The sequence below is a fragment of the Euprymna scolopes genome, chromosome 9, assembly GCF_053919585.1.
Source record: "Euprymna scolopes isolate OS-2025 chromosome 9, ASM5391958v1, whole genome shotgun sequence".
Taxonomy (NCBI): domain Eukaryota; kingdom Metazoa; phylum Mollusca; class Cephalopoda; order Sepiida; family Sepiolidae; genus Euprymna; species Euprymna scolopes.
In genome coordinates this window covers 140,997,857-141,025,754 of record NC_136490.1, presented here as the reverse complement: position 1 = coordinate 141,025,754, position 27,898 = coordinate 140,997,857, and the positions used below count along the sequence as shown (strand labels likewise).

The following is a 27,898-nucleotide window of genomic DNA, read 5'->3' as shown; positions in this document are numbered from 1 at the left end:
AGCATAAAAAAATATGTATAGCATTAAATTTGTCTGAACTTTAAAAAAAAAAAAAAAAGAAAAAAAAGGAAGGGGTGATATTTTATTTTTTAGCATTTGAATCATGGTTTTATACATGCATAAATACAATACATATCTTTAATTGAAAAAAAAAAACATACAAACATTTAAAAGAAAAGGCATTAGTAGCAATAAAAGGAAAACGTTTTTTTTTTTAACTTTTGATGTGAACATTTTAAAAATACATTCATAATTTTTCAATACTTTTGCAAAATCAGTTTCAAAGAAACATTTTCAACATATTTTATAATTATTCTCAATTTCACATTTTTATGACAATTATTCAACTGAAGCTTAAAACTAATCCTGAAATATGAATAAAACACAAAAATCCAAAGTAAATTAACACAGTACTGCAAGAGCTGTTAAAACCACAAAATTCCGTGGGGGGGAAAAAAAAATAAAAGACAATGGTGAGGGAGAGCCCTGAGACGAATGAGTTATCAAGTGAAGTGATTGGGTGTGGGGATTCAGAGTTTCAGCATCATCATGATGACCAAATATCAGATCAGCAGTATGGTGAACCAAACGGAGCAAGCAGCACACGCACACCAAAACTCATATACGGGTGAGAGCACAAAGCAAAGGCATGCACTTATTGGATGGTCTTACCAACAAGCGGTAAACTGCCAGCACTGGCACGGCGTTTGTATGGCAGCTGCTTCATTCCACATGTGGAGGGTGAAGATGATGAGGAGGATGACGCTGGTGGTGGGATCACGATAACTAATAAAAACAATCAGATGTTAAAATCTCAAAGCAAATTGGCCAATCCCAAAAGCTAGTTCCATGTCAGAATGAAAGAAACGGAATAAAAGACGGACACACACACAAGTTTTGAGAGGAATTCATTGACCAAGAACTTAAGACTAATAAAAATAGATACAAAAGGAGTCAAAGTTGTCAGGAAAAATAAAAACTACAGGTAAAAATGTGTAAAGAAATCCAAAATCCAAAAATAGTTTGTCATCTTAGGATTAGTAAGAAAAGATGAAACCTTTAGTTGATTCCAAAGCATTACTCAGCCGAGGTGGCTTGAACCAGCTTTATCTGAAGGAGGAAGTTTCATGGGAATATCAAATTCACAAGCGGTCCCAAGTGAGATGATGACAATGTTAGGTTTTTGCCATTCTTGCAGGGAGGTGTCGACATTCTCCTACATACAGCATCTGGTATTCCCAAATACTAACCAATCTGGTAATGACCAAGCTCAACGCTGCTTAATTTCGGTGATCTAATGAGAACGAGTGTGTTAGCGTAAGTATGCCATATAGAAAAAAAGCACTTCATTCACTTTAATTTTAACTTAGATTTTCCACCATAATGACAAGTGATACTTCAATAAAATGCATAGAGAACTAAAAAAAAAAAATTTGAATGCACTAAATTGATCCAATGAAGCTTATCTTCTCTATATAAATAAAATGAACTCATTTTTTCCTCCCCATGTAAGTTTGACCTTAACAGGATTAAAAATCAGATTTCATGCGGCTGTGACATGCACAAACTGCGGCACATTATCTGAGGTGTGCTATAGGCCTATTACCTCTACACTTACTCAATAATCGTCCATTCCTATATTTGCTCTGGTGAGAGTCCACTGCCAAAATCGATTAGATTTAATGGAAGTTGTAAAATCTTTTCTCTCTATTAAATTCCTCCTTTTCCCGCTCCCCATTTACACCGCTGCTTGATCGTTCACAAGGAACTTTTACGGACGCCCACCGTTTACAGGTTTATTAGTTGCTTACAAAAACTGAATTGCTTCCTATTGGGGAAAACGCACCACTCTTACACGTTGTTCACATTTATACATTAGGAAAGATAAATACATTACTTACACGTTTTACACATTTTTACACTAATACAAACAAATTACAAACAGATTCTTTCCATTTTATTTTTGTTTTGGAACCATACATTACATCATTTCCATTATATTTCGTTTCATTCCGTTATATTTTCCTATCTTACTGGAATGCTTGACATCGTTATTTTATATATTTATTTCCGTTTCATTTGATTTCGTTCAGTTCTTTTTCCTGTTTACGTTTTTACGAACTTTCTGGTAAGTTTGACATCGTTATTTTCTTCTTCTTCTTTTTTTTTGGGGGGGGGGGATTTCTGCTCCCACAGTTAGAAATTACTTTTTCAGTCAAACTAATTATACCATTGTATTTATCGCATTCCGTAATCTAAAATATCAAAATTTACACCTAAACCAGGCTTAGCTTTACGTTGTTCACATTTTTACACTAAAACAAATATATTGCTTACTTTTACGTTGTTCACAGTTTTACACTAAGAACGATACATATATACACACAGATTCTTTCCAGTTTTTTTTTTAAACCATACATTAAATCATTTCTGTTTTATTTCGTTTCGTTCCCTCATATTTTTCTTTTTTCTGTTTACATTTTTTTGATCTTTCTGGAAACTTTGACATTGTTAGTTTTTTTCTTTTTTTTCTTTTTTTGGTACCATTTACTAATTCATTTCCATTTTATTTAGTTTCGTTACGTTTGATTTTTCTTTTTTCTGTTTACATTTTTTCGAGCGTTATGGAAAGTTTGACATCGTTATTTTTTTTTTGGGGGGGGGGCAAAGTTTCCAGGTTTAACATTGGTATTTGGGGGGGGGGGGTACACACAGCTAAACATTTATTTTCCGGTCAAAATAATTATACCATCGTGATTATCGCATTTAAGAAATGTCAAATATCAAATTTTCACGAACATTGATTTGGAACAAATCAAACTATGACTGATTTCATATATTTACCGACGAAGATCATAATTACTCGATTTCAAAATGTAAACAATGCATAGGAAATGTGAATGGATTTGCTGACTTTCTTCTGTTAATATAAGGAGGCTTTGCTGAAATAAAAACATTTGAAAACATTGTTATTTAAAATGCTACTCTTAATATTTCCAGGGAATCTTTTTTAAATCAAAGGTCATTATCAGATGGTAAATATTTAGTACTCAAAATACCAAATACTACATAGCCATTAAAAATTCCTCTCTACTAATATTAACAAATATATTCAAAATCCAATTAGATTTTCTCATTGTTTATACACTCCCGAGCAACGCCGGGTAGCCCCGTTAGTTTCTAAATAAAACATAAAAATCCAAAGTAGTAATAATAATGATATTAATCCTCATCACAAAACTTCTGTAGAATTTTTTGTTTTTATACAAAAAAGTACAATAAAGATGTAAATCAGATCTTTTTAACCATAAATGCCCTCAAACACAATTTCACTGCCCGAATACTCCTGGAGTTTACGAGAAAAAGAAAAAAGTAATAGTAGAGTGGAATATATAATAAATATTGTTTCGTTTAAAGATGACACAATAATATTGTAAGGTCTGTGTTTGTGACAGGCGTCCAGAGAATGGTAATATGTTACAAACTACTCCAAGGATTGGGGGGGGGGAGATATATATTCTTTATTTACATCAACTAGCTTTTACTTCGATAATCATAACTTTGTTGCAGCCAAAGGTGGTACAAAAATATTATGGAGATCTGTAGGAATATTTTTAAAGCACAGCATCGTTATATACAACAGATGAAGGATACAAATATGGAATTTCCATGGATTCCAGCAATGATAATACATAATGCAAGAAGAATGTCTTAAAATAGTTACAGTTTATGAATTTTTCAATTTAAAACTAGGATAAATCAAAGTCACCTAATGGATTATGGGTATATATATATATATATATATATATATATACGTGTGTGTGTGTGTATGTATATTAGTTTGTTTGTTTTTTAAATAAATATTAGCAATTGGTTTTATACCTACAGGCACCAGTGTTTCACGCTTATGCAATCACCAGTATAAGTAATACTCACTACCAGTCTGGAGATTCAAACCCAGTCACAAAACCACCTTTGACTTGGTAGGCTAATCTCTTTCTTCCAGGCCACCAGCAATTCACACATAAATGAAATATCTATAAATGCCATATTGACAGGCATTTACAGTAAACAGTCACCGTATTCAACAACCTCGAAGTTGGAATGTTGCACTTACACTAAAATTGGCAGCTTTTTCTTAATTCCCCAAAGAGTGATTAGGTATATATATTCTCTTCAGAATAGAAGTAACCATAGTTACTGACATCCAAAATTAACTTTAATAGTAGAGTTGATTTTAGCAATATGAAAGGGTTTCCAAATGGACAAGAAAAAATGTTTCAATGAATGAAAAAAATTCTTTTTTTTTTCATGAAGTTTGACAAGCGAATAACTTAAGGTGAGTGAAGAAAAAAAAAAAGAACTTTAAAAATGCAGGCAAAACATTGTAAGCCTTAATGATTTTATGCCATATCAATCATGCAACAATACAAAAATAACTAAAGTAGACCACTTGAAACTTATCTGTAAAACTGAAAGGTTTATATATATATATATATATATATGAGGGAGAGAAAGAAGTTAAAATACAAGAACAAAAAAAACTATTGTTCTCAAGCCAGCTTAACACATCTAATCAAACTTCATTCTGTACATCGTAGATGAACAATGGTAATCAACTTATTGTGACTATAATTTAAACTTTTGCATCAGTTCATGTAGAAAATAGTTTTCAGAAAAATTTCTGTTAAGAAAAATAAAAATTATTTCATCACGGAAAATATGTATAACTAGTAGTAAGACCTAACATTGTTCGGAATTTAACAAGGAACACTATGTTCTTGTGAATAAAAAAACATCAAAACCCGGGGATGATCTTAAGTAGGATTGCCCATAATGTGAATGCAGTATTGTGGTGGTTGGAACTAGTTTAATAGTATGCACAACCCCCATCCACCCCAACCAATTTGAGCTTGTGCGGCATTTCTTGTGAAATACTTTTATAAAATTTATCATAAGAATTATTTATGAATAAATCAAATCACCCCCCCCTTTTAGTGCCCCTCTCCACATTTTGCTAAGATAATTGGAAAAAAACTTTGAAAATGAATCAATGCCCCATACATATGGTTTAAATTTAATTAAAATTTGATGTATGTATTTGAATTTTAATGGGTTTCTGTTCCCTTAGAGGACACATAGATTCAGCACATGGAGGGGCATTTCTGTTGTCTTCAGAGAAATATATAAATGATTTAAAATGCATAAAAACAGTATATATATATATATATATATAATTCCCGTTTTACATATAAATACATTTTTTTTTAGCGTTTATGTAGTCTCTAACCTTTCTTTCTATAAGTAACACATGGAGAAAGATGAGTTATTAGTGTGAAAGTTTTACAAGGAGGAACCAGAGATTAAAGCTCAGAGAGGAACTCAAAAGATTTCATTTCTTAATATATGTCATGGCTGACAAATTGAGCCTTAAATCTTGTCAATACAATGCAAAAATTAGGTGCAATGATACGGCTTTTAAATGTAGATCAGTAGGACTTGTATTGATGAATAAAATGTCCGAATTATACAAAAAATTGTAAAGAGAAGAAAAAATCCACTGAACTGTATATTTAGTGAACTAGCAAGGAATAAAAAGCTCGTATTCAATCAATCTGAATATCAAAGACAGATAATCAGCTTGTCTAACCTGTGTAAGAACTTTAACAATATAAAAAACAAAATTTATGTAGAAAAACACTTGCTAATATAATGGATACAAATTAGCAATCACTGAAAAAAGGTAAAAAATGAAAAAAGAAAAATCGTACACCTCATCATTTCAAAAGGAAATTTTCAATTGTAATTTATGCATGAAACCGATCACTTTCCTCAGGTAACACCAAAGTTGTGTGAAGCGAAAAAGGGAGAAAAAAAAAAGGCAGAGAATGTGAGTGGGAAATATAATATTGCTAGTCATTCATTGTGCAATGACAATAGTTAATGGAATGGCACTTGAATAAGGGAGGGGGGGTTAGATTTCTACAGGATGGACAACAATGGAAAAGAATTTGCTCCTTTGCAAAGTATTCTTAGAATGCGGAAAACAATGCAACCTACTCATCTGATTTAGCCAGAAACAATGCGATATATAGGCTGAGATCAAAGCGTAATACCTGTGTTGTGCCTGGTTAGAATAGAAATCTTTCTCAACTGGGGATCCCCCATTCTGAGTGCCTTCTTTTTGTGGCATTAGATATTTCTCTACTAAAAAAAAAAAACTTGTGTTTAACCCTCAGCCCCACAGGTAGACAAATAAACAGAGACCCTTTCTAAATGTTAGTTACACATAAAAACGATCCTGAAGGTACAACTTCATAAAATATCATTTGATCATCATTTTAGATTGATAAATGATGGTGTCGATACCGAGCGTCTCAACGTGTTATAATGGCGATGAAAGTGAATAAATTGAATCTTTCACACATTCTTTTCTATGACAATATCATTTGGTTTGTTTTTGTTTAAGTAGTCTTCTGGGTTTTTTTTTTTTTATAAGTAAATTAACATAATTTGGAGCATTATATTATTACATTACTTGTTCTTCCATTATCGGTACTTTTTTTTGTGTGTGCGGAGGTGGGGTGGGAGTCTCTGCAGGTAAATTCAAATAGAATAAATGATCTCTGACCATGCCCAATGACCTCTATCTTTCCCCTTTCACAGAAGAATACAAAATCTAGCAATTTCAATGACTTAAATTCCTCTGCACACAAATTATCAATTTCTAGATTATGAGCATTTCGCAATAAACTGTTTTGAATTACCAAAATAGTTTTAAAAATTCATTCAGCAATAGCCAGCAGGATCAGATGTGTTCCAAGGGTCAGAAAATTTCTAGGTCTAATCTATATTAAATGTTAACAAGCTAAAGATAATAATTCCGTTCAAATAACTTTATTTTATATTTTTTATTACTTTCCCAAGACAGAATTGGAGATGAGGATTAGATTATTTAAATTATTCAGTCTAATTTTTTCATCTTGATTGTTATTTTTCACATTTCAGTCATTATAATCCCGGATTTTCTTTAGGTGTATATTTTCAGATCCTAGTCAAATTCTAGAACTTATATAGAATTTCAAACTGAATCCTTTAATTCATGGGGTAGATTGTTTTTGTTCCATCAGCCATGACCAAGTAGAAGTGTTAATATTTATGTTACTTCTAGTTAATATAACCTGTAGTAAGAATTGAACCTCCAACCTTTACATGGATTCATAGTGTACCAGTTAAGTGTTAACAATCAGTTTTAAGTAGTGAAAGTTTTTGAGTTGATGGTTCAATCCTTGTTACAGGCGATAGAATAACATAAGGCATATACCCAATCATGGTTAACAAAATGGAGAACTATCTATGTATAAAATAACAAGTTCAATTTCAAATTCCACAAAAGATAGCCAGGTTTGAAAAGATACATCTTAAGAAGGTTAAATCAAGCAAAACATGAAAATAACCAAGATGAGAATAGTATTCAGAATAATTCAATTTTTTTTTTTTTTTAAATTAAACCAATTTTGTAACTTATCTTTATTAAACTCCTTAGTGTATAATGGATGACTTTTCATATGATGACATTGTTTTTAAACATCAAATTAATAGGTTTGCCTCACATTTTATCAGCAAAGATAAACTTGTTTTTATTTATAAACTATAATTGGTTATAAAAGCATTTTTTCTCCGTGCAAATTAGAACATAGAAATCAATTCAATTATTTAAAAATAAAATGGCTAAAGGAAAAAAAACTATAAATAAATATGGAATGTTACACTGTTCTAAATTTATTATCAGTTTTGCATGTTAACAAGGCCGATAGCCATTAGTCGCATGCTCCCGTGTAATGAATGAATGCGTGAATGTAGGATTGATATGAAATTCTTAAAGATAAGCTAAAATGACCGAAAAATGGGCTGAAATGACTTAAATAAAAAGTAAATGACTTAAAATGACTTTAATGAACTTAAGGATGAATTGAATGACCTTAAGAATGACTTGAATGCTTAAAAAATAACTGGAATCCTTCAAAAACAACTTGAATGATCTGGAGAATGACTTGAATGGCTTTGAGACTGACTGGTTGTAAAGTGGGTGATCATTTTACATTAAATTAATACAGAAAAGTTATCTCCCACTTTATATCACAATAAGTACAGCATGTAGTAAGAACAGATACTACACTTTGATCTATACCAAAAGGCCAAGAAAAGCTTAAAAAGCTAAGAACAGTATTAACAACAGACCTTTCATCTTAACCAAAAAGGCTAAGCACAAAAGTGTTACCGACGGAGTGACTTATAGAGTCGCTTGCATGCGACTAAAAACTGGATTGTTTTTATATTAACTGTAGAAATAAGATCAGGAGGTGTAAAAAAAATATCTCAAATCAATATCAAATTATTTATATTGAAGCATGTAGATTTTTAAATATTTCTTCTTGATATAAAAGTAAAATAAAATTTCACATTTTAAATATTTGGTTAGCTGGGTATTTCATGAATAAGTTGGTTAGTATAAGCATTAAAAAACGTATTAATGAAATACAAAAAAAATCAACATAACTATTTAACTCTTATGACTACCAGTCAACAAATCTCCAAATTTATCTATTTCATGTTTAGTCTTAACTTGAGGTGATATTCACCCAAAATGGGTTAAGCCAGCTCCTCCTGTGAAAGAGTGTTCCATACGAACACAGACCACCCACATCAGTCCGCAAGTTTTTAGGACCAGCAGTGAACACTGTAAAGCTATGGATTGGAATTATGTTCGACATCGGTCTTGATAGTATGTAACCATGTTTTCAGTTTGCCTTTTAGACATCTTCGCCAATCTTGGAGTGGTTCTGCAGCTATTACTTTGTGGATGAACTGCCATGGGGTGAAACGCGCAGCATTGCCAAAGTATTCTCTTTAAAAAGGCTTGGGGGGGGGGGCTGCACGGTGTTCCATAGAGCATTTGTATACAGGGCATTTAGATTATCTGCACTATTTACTCATGAAAACAAAAATAACCGAATCAAAGATCGATGTGTGTGCGTATCTATAAAAGTGAAAATGTCTGTGTCTGTGTGTGTACACTTCCCTACCAAATAACTCTGTCAATTTTCAGTCTACAGACTCAAAATTTGACATAAGGCGTATTGAGATTTGGAAAAATCTTTTTAATCGGTTTTCGACCAGAAATTTGGCTGTTAAGGGGGTCAAAGTTTTACAATTTGGCCTTTAAGAACTATCAAACTCCTCCGCCAATTTTGAGTCTAAACACTTGAAATTTTAGGTGAGGTTACTTGGACATGAATCTAACTTAATTTATTTGAGAACAAAACACATGTTATGGGGGTCATAATTGGAGTCAAAAATGTTAAAAAATTGACCTCTGCGGTCTCTACCAAATTACTCAGCCAATTTTTGGCCTAAACATTTAAAATTTTACATAGAGTGTATTCACAGGGCAAGCTTTTTAATCGTTTTTTTTTTTTTTTTTTTTTTCCCTCCCCCCTGAAAATTTGGCTTCCAAGGGGTTAAAGTTCAAAAGATTTTACCTTTGCGGTCTCTAGCAAACTATTAAACCAATTTTGGGTCTAAACATTTGAAATTTTACATAAAGGGTATTCAGACATGCAGCAAGCTTTTTAATCAATTTTTGGGCAAAAATTTGGATGGCAAGAGGTCAAAGCTTACAGAGTTGACCTTTGCAGACTACCAAACTCCTCTGCCAATTTTGGGTCCAAACACTTGAAATTTTAGATGTAGGTTACTTGGACATGGGTAAAACATTTTAATTTAATTTGAGCCCAAAACAATAAATGTTAAGGGGGTCAAAATTAGGGTCAAAGTTAAAAAAAAATTGAACTCTGCGGTCTCTACCAACTTTTCTCTATGGTAGTTAAGGAAACCTATTATATAGAAAGGCATTACCGTACATATTCACACTTTTTAATGTATACATATGCACATAAAGTTATGAACAGTAGATAGGGCCCAAGCAAAGCCGGGCAGAAATACTAGTATATATATATATATATATATATATATATATATATATTTAAAGAGTTTTTAATTCTAAGATATACAGGTAGATGATACATAGTATTAATAATGTGGGTATCCTCAACTTACTACATATCACTAAATATAGTTTTTTTATTTTATTTTTAGAAACAAGCAGAAAAATAAGTGCTCTAATCGAATTTTATGATGCCGATTTCAGATAAGATCAGCATTTTCATTAATCACTCCTAAATTTTTGGATATACCCATGTAACATTTTATAACATTTCATTGGGAATCCCATTGTGAACAACTGGCCAGTGTTGAGTAGGAGAAAATAAGATATTTTTGTTAGCCATTAATTAAAAAATGCTATCTATAAAGTTTTCTTTTGTTTCTACAATAAAATATTTTTAAACCACATAATTGCTTTCCCTCCTATAATTGTAAAAAATTATATATATATATATATATATATATATATATATATATATAAGCTTGATGAAAAGAAAAATCTTCAAAGAAAAAAAAAAAGCAGCAGCAGCTTAATCAAGGTCATGGTTAAATGCAAAGTCAAGGGCAAACTTAAATGCAACCGGCTAACATAGTTATAAAAATACCACGTCCACATCTAAAAACAGTAACAATATTTAGTGAAACAAAAGTAATAAAATTAAAAATACAATTATAAGAGGCTTTAATGAGGAAAAAAAATTAACAAAATTATTTCGATAAAAAAAAAAGAAAAAAAGAAAATGGTGAAAATTTTTAGTTTACCTGATGTAACAGCTTTTGCAAGTCCTGAAGATTTGCGAGCAGTTGCACTTGAGCTACGACGGATAGGCTGCATTCTGGACATTGGTTTGACAAAATCAGTTTCATCTTCACTGTTATAGTCTTTACGACTTGGTGCTGAAATAAAATAAATAAAAATACATTTAAATAATTGAAAAACAAAAATCATTTCAAAAGTTTGTTGGGTTTGTTTGTTTTCCATTTAAACGACCATTTTAAAATTACTTAATGCAGAATAAAAACAAGAATTCAAAACAATTGTAGATGATAAATTGAATGCAAGGAAGGTGCTATTTTACCCACGATTTGGAGAAATTGTAAGTTTATACTTTTCACAACATTATTATTGAATTAATTACGAAAATACGAGGAGATAAACTCAGCAATATCCATTTTGTCAATCACACATATTCACAGACTCAAAGGACCTGTATTTTTTTTTATGTTTGATTATTCAAACCACTATTCTCATTTAGATTGTTATATTTGTGATTCACCAGAGTGTTAGGAAGTGATTTATAAAAAAAAAAAAATATGTCAGAAGTACAAAAAAAAAATCCATAACAATGTGAGGAAATGGTTCATTAGTAGAAGTATTCAAAGTGAAATTAGTAAAATGATGGGGGGGGGGGGGGAAGAGTCCTTTTGCAATATTGAGACAAGAAGACCCCCAGCAGTCAGTGGTCAGTTTCCAAATAGCCAGTTGAGAATGAGTGATAGAACAAATACAGAAAAATTCAGTTTCTATAAATCAAGGTATAACGGTGACTAAAACAAAATAAACAGACATAGAGGTCAATATATTTAGAGTTTGTTTATGAACAGTTTAGAGTTTGAAACAGTTGATGACAGGTTGTGATTTGGAGCAGATTTTTTTTTTTAAACGTGTTCTCCAATTTTGAATTCAACGTCTCCCACATTTCCTTTAGCAAGAAACTGTCGAGGACATTCCATTTTTAGGTATACTTTTCAAATAGGCATACTAGCGTCAAATGTAAGCGAAATATTAGGAGAATTTTTACTCACAGATAGTGATGGACTCAACAAGCAACTAAGATGTAGACATTAGCATTTAGAGGATCATTTTCCATGATGATATCACACATACAGAGAGAATACAACTGAGATCTACAGAATGCGTCGGAGACTGTTTTCTTTTGTTTCTCTTGCATTATTTTTTTATACTTGCGAACCAGTACTCACCCCACCCCCACTCCTTGGCAATTGCCAATGTGAGAAATGAAGACGAGTCAAAACAAGAGACAAAGATGAATGGAAAACCACAAGACACAATAGCGTGGGGGTGGCAGTTGTCGAGAGGGAGCACATGGCTTCACATAAAAGATTTAGTTCTAAGTGACCGTTTTTTGATAGTTATTACCAATAATAAGGATTGAACTAAGTATAAAAAAATTAATACGAGGAACTTGAAAAATGCTGGAGATTACATTAGCTTAAACATTGTAAATATAACACTGAGAATAACAGTTTGGATAAACCACATTAGCAATCCTCATCTAATATACAAAAGGCAAAATGAGCACGTTTGTGTATGTTTACGAAAGACTTTTTGCATCAGGGTTCTCGCGTCGGTTAGATTCCAGGAGAAGTTTTCTTATACTTCCTAGATTGTAATATCTCAGATTCACAAACAGATATTGTCTATCTTATGTTTTTTTTTTTTGATTGAGCTTTAAACAATTCCCGTCATCCTGGCTGTTTATTTGTCTTTTTTGTAGAAATAAAGCAAAACTAATTGAATGCCACCACCAGCACCAGGCCTTCGCCCGAGTAGTATCTGTTCTGTAATTGGTCCTTGGTAAATGTACTGGAAACCCTTCATACTGAGACAATTACTATTTATTTGGATACTACCAGAGTACCCGTGTTTTTGGCCTAGCTGGTTTTCCCCCACATTAAAAACAACTTTCATGGTAGGTTTAAAAGCAACACCATTTCTGCAAGTCATTTTTTTGATTGACATTAAATTTGAACACTTTACACTTCTGGTCATGTCATGGAGTAGGGGTAAGACGTCAGATTTTCTTTCACTTTCTTTTCTGCCCTCACATCACAGGTTCGAGCCTGCCTGCCTGCCTATTACCATTTTTTTTTTTTTAACACCTCCAAACACACAGGCAACACCAAACATTCAGGCTAGTCTGATATAAAAAAACAATCTGAAAAACAATCTCAATAACATGAATAAACCAAATTATCAAATCCTCATCCGATAAAAAAAAAAAAATAAAAATGACCTCAATGGATTTATATCAATAAAACTGAACTAAAAAAAACACAAATGAAAGCACATAGGGTTCATTAGACTTTTATAATTTCTTAAAAGTCAACTCGATTCTTTTGTTGATGTTTATTTACAAAACTATTTTCTTTCAAACTTGTACCTACTTTCTATATCCTAAACATAATAGAATTTCTGTTTACATAATTTTCTGGTCAGTGATTTCCTTTCTATGTTAAATGTACTCAACAAGATTTCTGTTAGAAAAATCTTGTCACTTTTTAATGCAAAGCAATAAGTTCTGATATTCTAAAAAGACAAACATTTTATGGTTAGTACAAGAATCTACAAAGACAAGGTCCGAGTTGTCCTTGACGGCCTGCACACCATTTTGATGCCCTTCTCTCAATCTTCAAAGGAACCTTTTAGAGCTATGTTGGAATCTGTCTTGCTCTATGACTCAACAGCTTTCACATTGACAAAAAACAAAAGGCATCACGAGACAGAACAGAGACAAGGATATTACTACAAGTTACATCGGACATTAGTTGGAGGAAACACTCGACTAAGAAACATTCTTTATCTAATTTAGTCTCATTAGGAGAGAGAAGACTTCGGCTTGATCACTCCCGGAGAAGTCAGAAGTTGTTTGTGACACCCTTGTATGGAATCCATTATGAAGCAAGATATCGTTTGGAAGACTATAATAACTACATGGAATAACACTCACAATGATAATAGTATTCAAAATAATCCAAATTCAAATATATCTTGATAAATATTCAAAGTGTTATATAGCGGTTCACAAATGTTCTGCCAGAGCAAAGTTATTGTCATCATTTTAAACATGAATCATATTCATTTGCATGATGCACTGGTTTGATGCTATCGCAACAGCCATTAAAAGAGTTTATTTAAAGGCGATTGTAATGATTAATGTAAAAAGGAGTTATTTTTTAAAAATATAAAAAGGTCCTTATTTAGAATTCGACTTAATTAAAAAAAAAAATACAGAAAAATCTTTATGATGTCATATTCCAAAAATATAGAAAATCTTTTTTTTTTTTCTTTTTTTTCGATTTTTAGTGATTTTTAATAGTAAATTGCATCCATTATAAGACTGATTTTGATCTTTATAGTCCGAATTGAATTGTCTCTCTCTTGTATATAAAACACGGCGGATCAAAAAATAGTATCTTGCTTCGTCATAAAATTTGATTTTCTTAGTTAAAAAATAAAAAAAAAAAAAAAAAAAAAAATTACTATGGTGATTTTTGGAATATGCCATCTTCATTTCATGACAGTTACATACATCATAAAGATTGGTACGTTTTTTGTTGTTGTTTTTTTTTTAATTAATTTGAATTCTAAATAAGAACCAAAAAAAAAAAAAAAAAAAACTTTCATCAGAAATACGAAAGTCTCAAAGTGTGTCTTATTTAATGAAGGCTATTATTCTAAATATGCAATTAATGCATCTGTTGTAGTAAAACAGCTGTGCACACTACTTCAGTGAATTTAAAAAAAAAAAAAAAAAACTTAAATGGAAGCTAACCATGAAAAACCAGTTCTAAAGATGACCATGTGATTAAGCCTAATTATTCAGGAACTTGCAAGGATATACAGGCAGCCTTGTTTTAAAAAGATACAAATGTTAGTTTATATAAGTTTTATACCATCTAAACCTGGATTCTGGCATTAGATGTGTTAAATCAACTCACTAACCTTGGTTAATAACTGTTATGAAATCAAACCAGCTGGTATTTGTTAAAATCTGAAAATTATGGTAAAGTCTTAGTTTTGAAATAATATATTCTGTAAGAATTCTAATGCAAAAGTATATATATATATATATATATATATATATATATATATATATCAGAACGAAGTGTGTACTGAGGTTTGATTAAAGTGTAGAATTTAAGCAATGAAACATCCAAAATTGATAATTTAAGGAGACAGGTTCAAATTTGGAACTATTAGAGGATTTCTTCAATTGTGAAACTAGAAATATATGCATACCCATCAGTTGTCATAAGACATAGTTAGCTATATCTCATATCAAGATGCTTAGAGTTGAAATAAATTTATATTAGTATCATTGAAATGTAGATTAATCCACATTGTCTTTTTTGTATGTTACCATAATTTCATTTACATATGTATTGAGCACTTTTGAAAAAATACTGTTTATTTTTGTTTTTGTTTTTTTTTGGTTTTTTTAGTTCAATACATTTGAACTTATATATTAGCAGGCCACCCGGCATTGTCCAGTCGTAAAATATGCATAAATATTATATTTTAATTCATACAGAAACTGAAACGTGTGCATGTGAGTATTATATTTGTTTTCTAAACAATTCACTTCTTGTAAGTAAAAAAAAGAAAATACTCAAGCTGAGATCCTAACCAAAACCTCAAGACAGTGAGTCAAGTACAATAACCATTAGGCCAGCTTGAAACCATCTTTAAAAAAGTGTTTTCAAACCTACTTATTTTTAACAAGGAATCTGTCATGTGAATCATTCACGCATGCACATTCGTGAAACAGCAAACAGATAATCCGACAACCCCCACGTACCAATTTTCAATTTTGACGCCTTAGTAGCCGTTTTTTTTTTTTTTTTTTTTTTTTCCAGGATGAAAACTAGTTTAAAAATTTTCACATGTCTTAATATCCTATAGACCAACTTTTAATCTGTAGATCAAAAATCTTGAGTATATAGGTTGAGAATTGTCCTCTCTCTCTCTCTCTCACACACACACCTCACTTTTTAGATATGGAAAGAGAGAGGGGAGAAATAAAAGACAACACTTAATATATGTTCTTTCTCATCAAACAAACACTCCATTTTCAAGATGTGCATGACATTCAGCGAAAATGTTATCAAAGATATAAGAATTTTTACTTATTTTTTATATTTACCTTTTCAGGTTGAAAACTTGCCTTTCCTATATTTTTTAATACTAGCATTATTATTGTTATGTAAAAATCATAAGTTAAATCCCATCAAGCTTTTGAAATGATGCCATTCAATGAGCTTCTTTCATGCAGTTATTTTAATCTCACTTTAAACATTCGCATCTTAACAACAGCTGTGGGGGACACATTTTAGTAATTTGTTGCTTTTTAATATTTACCAAACCCTGGGGTATCAAGATATCAATTTCATTCTTTCTTTATGCAGAATAACAATGAATCATCGATGAGCTAATATTAAACTATTTACACACTACATGATATTTAAATTATCTTCTACATTTATTAAATATTACAAAGAGGTTTTATTTTAAAATGTGTTAAACAAATAAAATATCTATATACACACACACACACACACACACACACACACACACACGACAATATTTTTAAACTAGCAAAAACTATGGAAAATATGTTTTGATAAAGCTAATATTTTTCTGGACAGAGAAAAAAAATTAGTTTCTTCTCAGAAACAATAACACACAGTAAATATGAGTTTATTAACATTTCTATGAAAATAATGTCCATTGTATTTTAAATATGGAATGACCCAAATGAGAGAAACAAAAAAAATACTAATATACTTAGAAAATAATATTGTGCTACATAGTTCAATACAAATAAAATCACATTGTAAGATAATCTTTAATTTACTCCTTCAGTTCAGCACCTTTTGGCAGACAATATTTTTTGTTTTGTTCTGGGTTTTATTCGAATTTTCTTTTTTTTTACATAATGTTTTGCTAACTTCTTTCTTTGGTGAAGAACTGTTGTAGGTCAAAATTACAAGTTTCTTTCCCACAAAATTAAAACAATGATCATATATTATTATAATGATTTTCAAAAACGATGTTACAAAGGGAGGCAACTCTCATATTCTTGTTTAGATTTGCAAGATAGACCATTTTTTTTAATGAACCAAATTTTGCAAATTTGATCTTTTTTTTTTTTTTTTTAAGCAATTTGGCCTGGAAAAATTGTATTTAACTTTTTGCAAAGGATGAACTCTGAAAGGAATAAGTAGAATATTATATAGATAAATATTAAAAATTATTTTTTAACCTACAGACACGTGTTTTGAACTTATGTTCTCAGTGTAGGAGATGATAATTACTCTCAGTGAGCATAAACAGTAAACAGTCACAGAGTATTCAACAACTGATGTTGGAAATTATATCGTGCTAGTTGACAGCTTTTCCTTAATTCCCTAAAGAGGGATCAACTTTTATCGGAGAGAGGGAGAGAGATAATGCATATTTTTCTTTGTATGTCCGTTCTACTTTTTATCAGAAACTATGGGGCAGATCTGGCTGAAATTTTATATCAACCTTTGTCATGATAAGGTGCAGTGAACTAAGTATTATGGTATCCATTTCATGCACAGTTAATGATTAATAGGGATTAGTCATCACTGAGGCTAGGACAACAGCATATTCTTTTCATTGTTTTGACTCTTGAGCGTGTGTTGATATCTTATATGCTTTTATATAGAGTGATGTGCTTCTCGGTTGATTAACTGTGTCAGATATATACTCGAGAGTCAAAACAATGATAAGAATATGCTGTTGTCATAGCCCTAGTCATAACAGTATCACGTTTACTTTAGAAGTTTAGCAAAAAGCACTCCTTTCAAGTCAGTAGCTATAACTTTGGCCTGTTTTTAACAGTTTAAAAAGTTTAATTTATTTATATACAAAAAGGGATAAAACTTTATAAACTATCATTAAAAACTTCTGAAATTTATGAACTGTATAAAAAATTTTTTAAATTTTTTTAAAAAGCCTGAAATCTACATTTTGAAAATAAAAATATCTCCATTGAAATCATAGAAATAAATATTTCGATAAGATTTTCATGCAACTGTGTCAATTGACAAAAAATTGTTAAATGTATATGCAAAGTTATTTGCAGATATGTGTAGTTAACGGGGGGGGGGGGTCTCTTACTTTCTTGCAAACATTGACTTTGCAACTTTAGGGTGAAGATTCAGATTAAAAAAAAAAAAAAAAATCAGACTCCAGAATTTTAAACCTACTTTCAATTCCTACAAATATTGCAGCACCTGGATCAGATTCTTTAGTTTTGGATATTTTAATATTGTTTTTTTTTTTTCTCAAATCTAGATAACCGTGTACTTTTCAATCATATTTAATCAATAAAAGAATAGCTTCTTTTTTTTAACTCTATAATAAACTAGAAAGCTTCACCAAAATTACCAGGAATGGACAAAGATCTCACTACTTGTGCACCTCAAATACATTTTACCGTTTCCACTTTTTTCCCTATAATTTTAAAAGTTATAAGTAAAATATTGCTTCTGTTGTTTGTAGATATCTGGTGCACACATACACATCTTACAGTATTATAACTATTTCAGGTTAATATTTTCCAGAGGTGAAGCAACTGATGAAAGTTCATACAAGAGTGTTCAATACTGAAGTAGGGCAAAAGATACTTTTGTTTTACATAAGCATTTATATGTTGCTACATGCTACATATTTATGAGGATGTTTCGGTCAGCCAGTTACAAATAACTAGAGACATCTTTAGGCAATATTGCTAATACAAAAGTAAAGTCAGTGGTAAAAATTAAAAAGTTTGCAGGGTGCTGGAAACTTTTTATATAAAAAAAAAAGACAGCCACCATAGATATATTATTACTATTAGATTCCTCATAAAATTTTACTTAGTTGTTTGATCTTTGTATAGAGCATTGTTGTTCATTATTTGTTTGCATTACTCGAACATGGTATCGAGGCGATTTTACTGAGATGTTTTATAAAGTTAGCTGATATGTATTGTTAAGCTTGGCAAATGTCCTCTTCCTCTTAACACTCGCTCAGACTCTTCGTTCAATCCAGGTCAATTGAGTTTGCTTGCCAATAAAGCATTGTAATACCAAAATCAGCAAACCAGTTGCAAGTATGTTTAAAAATTGGGAAAATTCCAAGTTTTGCTGGAAAATGAATCCGCATCTTTTTATAAGGCTTCTATCCAGTCATGGCTGACGGAAGGAGAGCATGCTACCCCCATGAAGTAAAGGGTCCGTTCAAAATTCTATCCAAATTCCTGAGTTCAACAGAAACATTCCATAATTCACCAAGATACACCTGAAGAAGGGTGGAGGTTACATCAACCAAAATGTGAAAATAAGTCAAGATGAGAGCAGTAGTACAAAGATGACAAATAATACGAATGTTCTTCGACTAGTTAACATATATTTATATCGGTGCCATGAAGCAAGAAATCATGTGATAAAATAGAACAAAAATGGCACATCCACAATAAGTCGTTCAAACTAACAACTAGTTCATCGAGAACATTACATATCTTAACCTGCTTTCTTTTGTACAAGATTATCTTCCTACTTTCACGTAAACAAAATAAATTTCTTTTTATGTTCGTGATCATGTTTTATACCTACGTTGTTTAAATATGAACAAGTGGATTTATAAGGACTCATTTAACACCATTTACAGGAAGGTAACATGGCAATCATAAAAACATGATCTACTTCAGAAAATGAAAAGTGATCGCAACTATTAAGTAACTAAAAAAATTTCTCACAATAACACAATGTAGTTTACATACTGGCTTATATTACAAGGAATTTGGTCACATCATTGAAAATATAATTTTGTAAGGTTAATTTGAAAATTTTGGAAAACCAAATGTCATTAAATAGTTTGTTAAATGATTAAAATCGTTTGGGGGAGGGGGTGCAGTGTAAGACACCTTTTTCAAAGAAAACTTTCTTTTTAGTCGTGTGCAAATGACTCTATAAGTCGGTCCGTAACACTTTTGTCCTTGGCCTTTTTGGTTAAGATTAAAGGTCTGTTGTTAATAAATGCTGTTCTTAGCTTTTTAAGCTTTTCTTGGACTTTTGGCCAAGATCATGTTCTTTTTTCGCCTGAATAAAAGATTTAATATCTCAAAATGTAGTATCTGTTCTTACTACATGCTGTATTTATTGTGATATAAAGTGGGGGATCACTTTTCTGTATTAATTTAATGTAAAATGATCACCCACTTTACAACCAGTCAGTCTCAAAGCCATTCAAGTTATTCTCCAGATGATTAAAGTTGTTTTTGAAGGATTCCAGTTATTTTTTAAGTATTCAAGTCATTCTTAAGGTCATTCAATTCATCCTTAAGTTCATTAAAGTCATTCTAAGTCATTTAATTTTTATTTATTTAAGTCATTTCAGCCCATTTTTCGGTCATTTTAGTTTATCTTTAAGAATTTCATGTCAATCCTACATTCACGCATTCATTCATTACACGAGAGCACATGACTAATGGCTATCGGCCTTGTTTTTTTTTTAATTTAAAATATGTGCCAACCACAAACAGACACACTGACAGACCATAATGGTCAATAACATCAGACATGTCCTTTTCTCTCTCCATGGAAGGGCTGACCTTTCAGAAAAATTAAGAGAAAAATGTTTTTTTAAAAAAGTCATTTTTAAAAAAGATGACTTATGTTGAAGTCTTAAAAATTAAGCATGCATAAATGCAACTGATAATAACCTAATTTCAGTCGACTTTAAAAACAAGTAAATTTTGTTCTAAATTTTTTTTTTTTTTTTTTTTTTTTTTTAAATTTTGGAAACGATTATTTGGATTATTCTAATTACAATTTCTCATCTTGAATGTTATTCTTACAATATTTCAGTCTATGTAATCTTAAACATCCAGATGCATCTTGTTAAACTCTGGAACTTGTACCAAATTTAAAATAGAACCCTTTATTTTAAATCTATGGGGGTAGCTTGCTCTTGTTTCATCAGCCATGACCAGGCAGAACTTTATTTTGTAATTGTATTCTTAGCATCTCTCGTACAAACCCATAAAAGAATATAACAGTAAAAATAAAATGGATTTTTTCTCTTCAACCTTTATTTAGGAATGATTATTACTTAACACTTATCTGTTGTGTCATGGGTCATTGTGGTTACAAAGATCGAAACATGAGAATAATATCTAAAATTAGAACAGGAGTTTGCAAAATCCAAATACACTTTTTATGTCTGTGATATACAAGTTTCATACATACGTTATTTATAGGTAGTTATTGTCTGCATATATATTGAATTTATAATGAAATTATTTTTTTTTGAAAAATAATTTACACGATTGCATTTTTCTTTCAATAAATAGTTGTTTAATAGCAAACAATTTTTTTAAAAATTGTTTTTTTTTTTTTTAAATACTTTACACAATTACATTTTTTATTTTAATAAATAGTTGATTAGTAAAAAATAATCAAAAAAAAAAAAATAATCAAAAAAAAAAAGTCAAGTAGAAATGAAAAGCATGCACACAAGAAATGGTCATGAAATTTTAATGGTGAGTTTTGTGTCTATAAATATACGAAAACGTGTGTATCGGGTAATAAAAACAGTGCAAACATGGAAGAAAAAAAAAGATTTTTATCGTTATGAAAATGACATCATGAAGATAATAATATAGAAAACATCAATGAAACAACATTTGTTTGTGAATTTACAGTAAAAAAGAAAAGTATATTTTTCAGCTAGTATGCAAGAATAAATACAAGATAAGTCTATGAATAATGCAGGGTGGAGAATATCGTAAACAGTTCTTATTGCTCGAGTGTGTGAGAAAAAAAAAAAAAAAGGAGATTATTGATATGACTAAGCTATTTAAAATTTTACCAGCAGCTGACTAAATTGAGTTGTCAGAAAGAAACTAAAATATGATTCAAGAAGCTAAAAAAAAAAAAATGTATGCAAAGAAGAGGTACTGTGATATTCTTTAACAAGGGGTATAGAATATTTTCAGTGACCATAAATTTAGCCTTGTGGTTGCTGGAGGATGGAGCATGGACGATTTAGGATACAAAAATATAAGTGGAGCATTTTATAATTTTGATTTAGCGTAGTAGTTTTGTTTTATGACATATCAACTTTTTCAGGTTACTTAATACCAAATCCTAAAATTTTGAAAGAACATTTTACGCTTCAATGTTTACTTTGATGGATTTCTTTCACTATATATCAAACCTTTTTTATTTAATTAATGTTGAATCCAGCAGTTTTGGTAAAAAATGTATTTTTATATTTTTAAATATTTATTCTTGGTGGTTTTGGTCTGTTTCGTAGAGGAATTGTTGTTTTGGTTTTTGACTTTGCAGAACATTAGGTTTTGCAAAGGGAAAGGAAAAATATATCAGTATTTAGTGCATTTTTAGTCAAAAAGCTGGTATCTTCACAGACAGTCTGATTTGATAGAACAAGGTCTTTTGTAATTAATAAGTATTACGATTCTGATATTTTGAAATTAAAAATTTATTTAGATTCTTCGAGCTATTGTTCTCATCTTGAGTATTGCTTGCACATTTCAGTCAATGTAACCTCTGCCCTTCTTCGGGTGTATCGTGTCAAACTTACAAATTTTTCTGTATAACTTGGTAATTTGCACAGAAATCCAAACAAACTTATGCTAGCATTGTGTCAGCTATGACTGGATAGAAGTCCTAAGTAATTGGCAATCCTTGGGTCACCTGCACTGAATATTGAACCTTCAATCTACAGGAATGTATCTTTTACAACTGAATTTCACCAAGTTCACTATCCATTGTGCCACGAGTTCAATTTCTTACTTTAAAGTTTTTTTTTCTTTTCTGATACATGCAAAATGGACGTTTTGAGATTTGAATATGTTGAAATGTAAAACTCGCTTCTTTAAATTATCTTTTTACCCACTTTTATTTTTTATATTTATTAATTTTCTATAATTGCCACATTTAATCGTAATTCCTTTGTTGGCTAATAAATTTTTCATTGATAAATAAAAGAGTTCATTCAAATAAAGAAATTTATGCAAATAATATGATACTGTAATAAGTGAAGTTAATATTTTGATGTCATAGTAATTATTTCTTTAAATGCATTAAGTTGAAGGACAACTAGCAGATAAGAATCAGAGTCAAGGGGCCACAACAAGGAAAGGCTGAAAAACATTGCTTTAAAATTAGGCAAAAAGCTTAATGAAGCAAATACTATTATTAATGGAAGTTTGGTATCTGCCTGAAAATGAATTTATACTATTACCTATACATCTAAAGCCGAATTTATGCTGCTACCATCTTTTAATGCTCAATTCAATTTACCATAGCTTTTCAAACCTAATGTACTATCTTACAATGCTTGATTTGGGATGAGGGTACTATATGCTCTTTTGTAATAAAACAATCTTCTTAGGCATTACTTCATCCATTTAGTGGTGGTGGTGATGCAGTGGCGATGTCACAAAAATATGCAAATGGAGAGCACATATTTCTGCTAATATTACTAATAAAAGGAGAGAAGAAAGTGGACCTTGGGATTAGTGTCCCCAACTTTGTAACTTTCTTTTCCCTTATTTTGTCCTTTAGTCTTCATATTCCATGAGCAATGTTCCTGACAAAGGAGGAAGAATTGCTGTTTTCTGGGCCAGATTCAATCAATCTAGCACTTGTCATTGAATACTTTTTGACCATGAAGTAGTATTTTTGTTTATTAGCTCCTTATATCAAGTGGATTAATGCCTTGTCTGGAGTGGTTTTCATAAAAAAGAATCTTAAAGGTAAGAAACTAGTCCGAATTGAAAAATTGTATTTAGAATGATATTCCTCAAAATTTAATTATTTTGGAGGTGTATATACGGACGCTGAAAAGCACTGAATCAAATGAAATAAATTGAATCATACTTTTACAAATTTATCTGACAAATATTCACCTGCTTATCACAAAGCAAATCAGCTTCACTTTAGGTGTTAACTTACAAGATTTTAATACAAAATATTAGAAAGCCAAAAAAGATTCACAAATTCTAAATTGCCTAACAATATGTGGTGGAATGGGAGTATGTGCACTTGACTGCAATCAAATTGTGACATAACGTGTATTTATGAATCATTCAAATCGTTTTAGGCATTGTGGGTTAGGCAGAATCAAAATGACAAGACAGTCAAAGCACATCCGTTTCAATGTACTTTGAAGCTGTAAAGTTAATGAAAACACAGGTGTAAGCTAAATTTGCAATCATAAGACCAGATGTTACATTATATCATAGAAAATGGAGTCAAAATATGTTGCAATATTTTTTGGTGTAATTAAAAGGATATGACCACAGATTGGAGCGATTCTATTTATAACCATGCATGATAAGAATGAACCAAGCCAGAATCTCAGATTTATGACACCGACTACAAACACCTAATCACAATCAGAATTTTATTGCAAATCGCATCGCAATAGAACCTTAACATCCATCAAATAAACGTAAAAAACGTTTATTTAAATGTCCCGATAAGACTAATATATATATATATATATATATATATATATATATATATATATATATATACACACACACGAGGGATTCATCATAAAAAATAAAAATTGCATGTGGAGGCTTAATAAAACACTGTATGGTTTGAGGCAGAGCAGACAAATTTGGAATCAAGTATTTCATGATGATATGATTAAACAACAATTCAAACAATGTCCAGTGGGCCCCTGCTTGCATACGCAAAATAAAGACAAATTACTGATTTTAATTTTATGGGCCGATGACATTTTAATCACATAAAATTGTGACATATTGTTAGCCAATGTTAAGAACAGATTAAATAAATAAAATAAAAAATAAAAATGACGGATCTTGGCCAGATATCATGGTTTCTGGACACACAATTTACTCATGAAAAAAGAATTATTAAAAGGAATCAATCGAGGTACATTGATAAAATCTTATTAAAGTTTGGAATGCAAGAAGTGCACTACATCGGTTGAAAATGATATCAATAAAAATACAGGCATAGAATCTGAAATAATTGACATTAAATTATATTGAGAGATAATAGAAAGCTTTATATACTAAATGACTTTTGTTTTTAGTTTAAATGCAACTTTATATATATATATATATATATATATATATATATATATATATATATATATATATATAGCCATCCACGTACAGTACTGTTTCACAGCTCATCAGTGCAGCTAGACTAGCACCTTTCCCTAGCCAGGAATTGAACCTACAACCATCGAGTTGAGTCGGCAGTTCTAACCACCGGCCATGGGAATGGTACTCGTAAACGACCTCCTTAAATGTCCATTTAAATAGACACTCACCCACTGCTTTTTTAAAGTGCTCAGCAAGCCTCACATTAAAGCCAATTATATATATATATATATCTTTTTTTTTTTAGAAAATTAAACATGAAAACTGAAAATGCTTTCCCATTATCTAAAAGAATAGGGGAGGTGTTGGAATATTTTTGATATATTAGAAGCGTATGATCACCGAAAGTTGGAAGGTTCTACTTAGAAATATTGGGGATAAGAACTGACCAACCAAATGGAGCCACGTTCTGCTAGCAACCAATCATAACACAGAATTGCTCCATAAAAATATTGAATCTTTTAGCATTCCGGCACATAATTTTTTGTGTTAACACAAGAAAGATCTTTTGATCATTGACTACAAAATTTTAAAGTCCAAGACTTGTACAGAACAGGTACCCATCAGAAACTCTTCTGAAATTAAACATGGCTTACAATTCAAGACAGTGAAATAGTGTATATGGAGACTATACTTAATCCTTTGTCATATGTAAGCTATTTTTTTAAAAGCTGTTTCATAGACGATATTTATCATATAAAACTGAAATGCAGAATAAAAAGTTATTAATGAATGATTTTAGACAACATTCATCAGTCTTCTTTGTTTATTCACTTTCTTCAATTATTTCATGGAATCAAATTCATAATTAGATGCACAATTTAACACATCATCTCATTATTATTACTCAAGTTTCACTTTTGTAGAAACCTCTCAACACGAAAAACATGTTCGAACACACGTTTCTATTTCATGTAAAAGTCTTTGCAATTGATTATAATCAGTTAAGGAATAAAGATTTATTGGTTCTACATTCACTCATCAGCTACAATTGATTTATTGTTCCAGTAAAAGTTTTGAGGTTTTGTTGTTTTTTTTTTTTTTCTTTTTAAGATCTTTAGTAGATAAAATACAGAAATGGTGAGAGGACCATTATATTCGGTTTAATATCCTTATTACAAGCTGGCATATGTCGAATGGGTTTTAGAAATCGGCTTCTATACTAATCTATCTCTCATTATTATTTATCCCTTTTTCTCTCAAATCCATTCGTATTACTTCCATATTTTCCTTGGCCTTCCCCCGTAAACTGGCTCTGCTAGCTCAATTGTTCTATGTGAGGATACCTTCATTTAGTCTCGACTGACAATAGATACCCACTGTAAAGGTAGCTGCACATGAAATTGTGAGCCAATGGTTGCACAATCTCCAACCATACCTCTCCTGAATTGGCACTACTTGAGTTCAGTGGCAAGAAAAACTCCAGGATGACTGGAAGCAATGCTCAGATAAGCGGAGAGCACATACAGTACCTGAAATTCCCAAATCATCACTTATTTTAGTGCTGACCAGGCTCAACGTTGCTTAACTTCCACGATTAAAAGGGAACCGGGTGTCAACGCGATTATGCTTACATCTACTAACTTAATAATTCTCATCCATTCTCCCAATGTGATTATACAAAGAGTCACCAATTCTGCCCATATCACTCTATACATTCCAGGACCCTCACTGACCAGGTTTCATTGCCATACATCACAATGTATACATATGCCTGATATACTCTATCCTTGGCCAATAATGGTAACACTTTGTTGGTTAGTTATCCAAATATACTTTCTCTACATCAAAGTTCATATCAGTCTTCCACTGTCTTAAACTTCTTGCACACAAACTCATTATCATCTCTCAATCTACCAGTAATTCCACTGTACCAATTTTTAATACGTTTGATTCATCAGTGTTGATATAACAACTGCTATTTTTTTTCCTTTTTTTTTTTTTTGCTTATTTAATGCAAAAAAAAAAAAAAAAACATTGTATTGGAAACAATTTATTAAACAGAAGTTACTATATTTGTTTATCTATTACAGCATAATTGAATGAAACAGAAAAATTGAATTGAACTCAACTTGGTTGATTACATCATTGGTGTCAGTATCCATTACAATACTCTTGTCCTACCAACATAACTTATGGTAAAATAATTCATGGTATACTATAAATTAAACTAAAGTGGTTATCTGACCCATTTGAGCCATACCATTCTGAAGTGTATAACTGAACACCAAAAAAAAAAAAGTCCATGAAAGGATTTGAACTAGACATTGCAGATTCCATACTCTATGCTGGTATCCATTATGTAAACATATGTTGTGCAACATGTTTCGCCAGTGCATGTGGAAGCAGATATGAAGTAGTTGGATGCTTGGCTAGAAGAAGAAAGAAGTGGAGGGGGGGGGGGCAGAAAGCTGGAAATATCTCTGGCCACCCAAGAGATATTCTCTTAGTTTGAAAAAAGTGTCTAATTTAATGGGAAAGTCATGCTGGAATTGGACTTTATGTGAAAAATAATTTTCATAGATGGGTTCTAGATAAAACCCCTATAAATAGAGACAGTTCAAGTTTTCAATAGATGTTTAGAGCAGCCAACCTTGAGACGAACTAACAGTGACCACTAACAAAGGGCCAGAGTCAGTCAGGCGTGGAGAGACCTTGGAAAAGGAGGAGCAAGAGTGACAGTTTGAGTTGAATGTTAGAGAGAAAGCAGTTAGTTTTGATGAGAGCTACCAAGCAGTTGAGTCAGTTGGGTTCCTTGAGAAATCTCATCCAAGGGCTTGTAATGGAACTTATGCATGTCGATCTGGTCAAGCAAAGATTTGCAGTTCGGTCCTTCAACCTTGGCGAAGTGAGTGTCACTTGTCCAAAATAATAAACATTATTATTATTATTATTATTTATTAAGT

The 27,898-nt window shown here is 31.1% G+C and overlaps 1 protein-coding gene across 46 annotated transcripts in view; it reads right to left on the bottom strand.

The window, feature by feature from the left end:
• Positions 1 to 27,898, bottom strand: part of LOC145284881 (CLIP-associating protein 1-B-like) — a 450,911-nt gene that overhangs the window by 195,829 nt on the left and 227,184 nt on the right. For all 46 annotated transcript variants that reach the window (XM_080133909.1, XM_080133914.1, XM_080133920.1 and 43 more), the window contains exon 10: positions 10,768 to 10,902. In XM_080133909.1, the coding sequence (XP_079990035.1) occupies positions 10,768 to 10,902 (135 nt within the window). The remainder of the gene's footprint in view (positions 1 to 10,767; positions 10,903 to 27,898) is intronic.